Genomic DNA, 6,000 nt, shown 5'->3' on the forward strand with positions numbered 1-6,000 from the left:
GGTTGCACTCGATTGGCATTCGAGGGACCCAGGTTTGAGTACTGGTAGGGGTAGAGATGAAATTTTTCCAAAATTAGTATTTCTATACAATTAGCCAGTTTTTCTATACATCTTGTATAGACTTGAAGGTCTGCACAACCCCCCCCCCCCATATCAAAACAAAAAAACAAATAATTTTTCCGATATAAGGTCACTCCCTGCACACTAATGGCGAAGAATCTTCGGATAAGCTGCCATCTGGTGGCAGTATCAGAAATTGTGAGCTTTTTACTGAGTTAGGTCTGGCTTTCCCATGTGCGGCCCCATTCAGCATACATGAGGTCTAAGGAAAGAGGATTTGTTGGCTTTGCAGTCTCTCAACCAGCAAGTGAGAGGACGTGGATTCGATTTCCTGTGAGGCTAGTTGAATTTTCTTTCCTGGATTTATCTTCACATCAGCCAGCTGTCGAAGCCTTCATAGTAATATTAGAGAGTGACATAATCTTTGAACATACAACAGTGCCTTACAATTAGATACTATGATTTCTTGGGACTCCATATGCATAGAGGCGTATTTAAATGGGGGGTCTGGCAAATCACGGGCAGCAGATCACCGCAACAGCCATAAAATCAGTATTAGTTCCTATAAAGTTTTATGTACTTGATAGCTAAATCAGTCTAAGAATGACACAAAACTTTCTGATTTCATAATGTGAAAAGAGGTCAAAGTCTGAGAAAAACATTATTGAGGAATGTTGAGAAAAAAACCAAGCTTTTGGCTCCTAGGAAAATTTTCTGGCACCTAAATTTTTTTTCCGATTTACCAAGGCCTGGGCCAATTTGCTGGTTCTCAAGAGCACAAATTTAAGAAATGCGTGGTCAAGGAAAATTAGAGTATAATGGGAGAAAAATGGCAAAAACCAGTTTTTTATTCAAAATAGAGGATGATACATTTTCCCAATATTTCAAGTCCATCTGGAGGAAATTTACACGAGAAGTTAAGCAATTTATTATTTAACTAAATTTTAAGTTCTCAAGCGAGTAAAAGTTGTCAACAGCTTTTTATATCAGTCAGACGTTAAGGGCAGTTGGTTATGGTAAGTGGTTTGAGGATATAGTCTCTGATCTAATTTTTTTTATTTAAGTAGGGGCTATATGCATGGTCTCATATTATCCAATGAGCATTCACTACCTGATTACATACGTTGGGACAGTTTTCTGAGAGCACTTGAAAATAAAATTTAGTTACCTATTTAATCACGCTTAACTCATGTAAACAGGCCTTTAGGACGATCTAGAATGTTTGCAAGCATGTGAGCAGCCAAAAGAGTGACTTAGAGACAGAGACATATCTGCAGAAAGAGGAAGATGAAGTGAGATATCGCTTAGAGTGGCAAGTTTAAAGTGGCGTATATTAGCAATTTAACATTAGTTCTGTAATGTGTTAGTGCCCAAATCGCAAGGCACTAATGTGATAGGCTTATTACTCAGTTTTTAGAAATTATAATTTGAATTTTTTAAACGTTCGCAATAATGTTGATGATGCTGTTGAAATGTTTTATTCTCGCATCTACTCTGCCTTCAACAATTATGTCCCCATCAAATTGGCATCTAAACATATCCTCCTTGATTCTCCAAACATATTATACATTGTATTAGACTGAAGAACAAATTTCGCAATACATATTTGAAATGCAATAGAATTTTTGACTTAATGCAGCATAAACTTTACAGAGCTAGGATTAAATCTGAAGTTATGAAAGAGTATAAACAATATATTTTTCATATTGAATCACCACTGGAAAAAATTTTGGTCTTTCTGCACTATCAAAAATAGAAATGTTCCTTTAAATATGAAGTTTAATAATAATTTTTTGTCGGCTACAACTGATATTGCAACTGCATTTTTGAGAATTTTTTCAAGTCTAGTTACATTACCAGCGCGTCGACAAATGATATCTATTTCACAAATTTGGCTTTCCCTAATGCTTTTAATATTGTTACCGTTGATAATGTTTATGTAGATGATATTGTTCATGGTATAAACTTAAAGGCTCTTCTCTCGGTATATGAATGGTATTCCTTCTTATATACACTGAAGAGCCAAAAAAACTGGTACACCTGCCTAATATCGTGTAGGGTCCCCGCGAGCCCGCAGAAGTGCCGCAACACGACGTGGCATGGACTCGACTAATGTCTGAAGTAGTGCTGGAGGTAATTGACACCATGAATCCTGCAGGGCTGTCCATAAATCCGTAGGAGTAAGAGAGGGTGGAGATCTCTTCTGAACAGCACGTTGCAAGGCATCCCAGATATGTTCAATAATGTTCATGTCTGGGGATTTAGGTGGACAGCGGAAGTGTCTAAAGTTAGAAGAGTGTTTCTGGAGCCACTTTGTAGCAATTCTGGACGTGTGGGGTGTCGCATTGTCCTGCTGAAATTGTCCAAGTCCGTCGGAATGCACAATGGACATGAATGGGTGCAGGTGATCAAAAAGGATGCTTACGTACCTGTCACCTGTCAGAGTCATATCTAGACGTATCAGGGGTCCCATATCACGCCAACTGCACACGCCCCATACCATCACAGAGCCTCCACCAGCTTAAACAGTCCCCTGTTGACATGTAGGGTCCAAGTGATTAAGTTGGTAACTAAATTTTTTGTTGCCGATAGTTCTTAAAAGTGTCCACACAATAAGTGATTAAGTAGATGCTAATTGGATCATTTTTATGAAGGCCAAGAGCAATTAACGCATGCACGCTTTAGGAGGAGAATAATAGTAATAATTTTTTATCCGGCATTCAGGTTTTTTTAAAGCTCATAGCTTCTGCAACAACGGATGAAGATGATCCGGTAGAACTTACGAGGTATTGTGATCAGGGCCACGTTACATATACATTTTTTTTTTAAAAGAATAAATTTATTCACTTACACTTATACAAGAGGGGAGAAAAGAATATACAACATATATATATTATAGATTGACATAAATATCGATTATATGATATTTTAATCGAAGTTAAAGAGGAGAAAAATTATGAATTATGTAAGCCGAAAAGATTATGGGAGAAGATTCGTGGCATTTGTAGGAAATTCTAAGGGTAAAAAATTAAATAAAAATTCATTAAATATAAAAATAATTTGAAATTTAATAAGATCCTATCTTTATGTTAAATATTTGATTATGTATTTTTACCAATAGATGGCAGCGAATTTGTTTTGGATGAGGGAAGTATTCCACTCCCCGTCCAGTTTATAATATATAATAAATCCTCCACACCAGCACCCGATATATTTTTGAATCTTCAATTTTTTCAACTCATGGCAGCATGTCGACCGAATATTCCATAGCTTCTACTGTTTCCAACATAGATTAGTTTTCAGCTTGTTTTTTGTTAAGGCAGTTTTTAATTTCTATAGTTCAATGAACAATCCTTCAACAAACTTGAGGTTGTATCCTCCGGCCACTTCACCATCCTATATTTCTGTAGAATTCTAGCAAAACAGTAGGAGATGACGAGCATAAACAGGTTCACGCTTGAGATAAAAATACACCACCCCCAAGAGTGGCAGACCGCACCCACATAGGCCTACTTCACGGGAAAAAATAATTTTTAATTTACTGAATCACTTAGGGGTCATTCAAGTATTACATCAGCATCGATGGGGGGGGGGTTGGATGATGCTTACATCATCAACCACCCTTTATGAAAATATTCTTCATGGCATCTTACTCGGTGCATAAAATACGAGAAAAATCTTTCGCTAGTTTCTGGGCACCTGAACTAACATTCTATTTCATGATAAATCCCTTACAGAGCCACTTAAGCGATCTCTTAAATGTTTAACAGATCCTTCACGTGCTCTAGAAATGTTTCCGAGTTAAGTGCTCTGGAACTGTGCAACACACTACTCAAGTGATCCATAATTATGCCGGGATCACTTAAGTGCTCTAAAATTGTTCCACATATCACTCAAGGGATCTCTAAATGTGCCACGGATTGTTTAAGTGTTCAGGAACTGTGTCGCGGGTCACTTAAGCGTTTTTTGATGTGCCACAGGCCACTTAAGTGCTCTGGAATTGTGCCACGGGTCATTTAAGCGATTTGTAAAAATGTGCCGCTTAGTTTACAAAATTGGGTTTGAGGGGACAAGCCACATCAGATAACCTTCAGGGCCACATTTGGTCCGCGGGTCAAAGGTATACCATATGTGGCTTAAAGAGTGGGTCGCAATGAATTTCTTTAAGAGAAATTGCGAGTTCAAATAGCATTGAAATTAACAGAAATCGACTATAATTACACACATATAAAGGTATTTTCTTTTGAAATTTCACTTTTTTGTACATTTAAAAAAAATTTTCGTCTGCGGGGGAGGTGCACGAGCCCCCTATGCCTCTCCTCCCGCATACATTTCTGATCCCACCAATATGTTAGTAGGTATAGGGCAGTGCTGACAAGAGGGGGGGGGGATCAAAAATGGCTAAAAATTTGCTTACGTAATACTTGAATGGCCCCTTACCATCTGCATGCATTTTATAAAATACTTGACAACTCAAAATTTAGTTATCAACTTAATCACTTGCCTTGTGTAAACGGGCCTTTGTCTTTCGTGTACTTTATCATAGTCGTATTTTCTATACTGTATTTTTATCTCTACTGCAAGCTGTTCCCAAGCTGCAATTGAGTTTAAACCTGTAGCTTTGTTTTTTAAATAAATAATAAATCGAAGCACTGGGAAATGAGTTGCATATACAATAATCATAATAATAAGCGACTGATTGTTCACTAGATGGCAATTATGTCAAGTCGTTTAATACAATAAACACAAGGAGCTTGATAATACAATTTTCAACACACACAATATTGCAATCAACGAAGGCACAACGCAGAGCTTGCCTCTTATAATTATTACAACGACCATTCAATAATGTTTACTTCAATATATATAAACACAGTCAGAGAGTACACGTGGATATTGTGTCTCCAATATGTAAGCTATACGTCAATACACGTGGACCATGCCGAAGAGGAACGTCCAGAACAGGATGTAGGTGATCAGTCCACCGAAGAGGCCGCTGGTCAGCAATGCCGATCTGCTGCGGAAATACTTCTTCCACTCGGTGCCGGCCTTGGCGAGCAGCACCAGCCACAGGACGACGGCGCTCACGAAGTAGAAGGCGAATCCGTAAACCGCCGTCAGTCCCAAGATCCCGGCCGTACTTCCGGACAGAGCTGACATCGACGTCCGGCAGTATTCGAGCAGAGCCGCGTTGTGCCGGACGGCACCCTCGCTGTAGGCGACGACCTCTCCTTTCTCTTTCCTACTCGTGACTCGCATCCTACTCACACTACGAGACATTTTCTGTCGGGTATTAAATTGTACAGAAGCAGACGATGGCGAGTCCGAAGAAACAATAGGAAAACACAAATCCTTCAAGATCAGATACAGCTGAAAATCACGACTCGAGGAGGAAAAGGCTTATGATGTGCTCACTTTTTGAAGCTGAGAAAAAAAAAAATGTGTAAAAACTAAATAATCAAACAAAATATAAAATTGCTAATTTTTATACATCTATGACTATAAGTTTAGTTTTCAGTCCAAAATTTATGACTTTGGTTGATTCAGCAGAGAAAAAGAATATCTTTGTGACCATATAGTCATTTTCCCTTAGGACAGAACCGTATTTTTTTGTAATTTTGAACAACGGGACACTTTTTCATTAAAATTTGTAATGAAAGTGAAGATTTGCATATTACTTCATTGAAATTTAAATAAATTATCAAAACTATTTTCCCAACTTATTAATTATATCAATGATCATTTTCTCACTTTTTTACATTTATTTTTTGGTAGAGAAAATTCATTTAAATTCACAACAATTTGTGATTGCGGTTTATTTCCCACCCTTTTTCGGCTTTGTTAGTCAGAATTAACTTTGCTTACCTTTAGCATCTTTTCTTGGCAAGAAGTGGCGATATTCAGTCTTTCACCATACCGCTTGGGTGGTCGAATGGTTAT

General features: G+C 37.9%; 1 protein-coding gene across 1 annotated transcript; it reads right to left on the reverse strand.

Annotated features, from left to right (window-relative positions):
* Positions 1-4,773: 4,773 nt before the first annotated feature.
* Positions 4,774-5,444, reverse strand: EMC6 (ER membrane protein complex subunit 6). The gene has a single exon (XM_089238496.1). The coding sequence runs from the start codon at positions 5,338-5,340 to the stop codon at positions 4,984-4,986; it is 357 nt and encodes a 118-aa protein (XP_089094622.1). The 5' UTR covers positions 5,341-5,444; the 3' UTR covers positions 4,774-4,983.
* Between the last annotated feature and the right edge of the window lie 556 nt (positions 5,445-6,000).

This window comes from Pholcus phalangioides, unplaced genomic scaffold, assembly GCF_987345545.1.
Source record: "Pholcus phalangioides strain wild (caught in Gottingen) unplaced genomic scaffold, Ppha-v1.0 ptg000010l_1, whole genome shotgun sequence".
NCBI lineage: Eukaryota > Metazoa > Arthropoda > Arachnida > Araneae > Pholcidae > Pholcus > Pholcus phalangioides.

Coding starts and splice junctions, on each gene's coding strand:
- EMC6 (XM_089238496.1), bottom strand. CDS start 5,340: ATGTCTCGTAGTGTGAGTAGGATGCGAGTCACGAGTAGGAAAGAGAAA.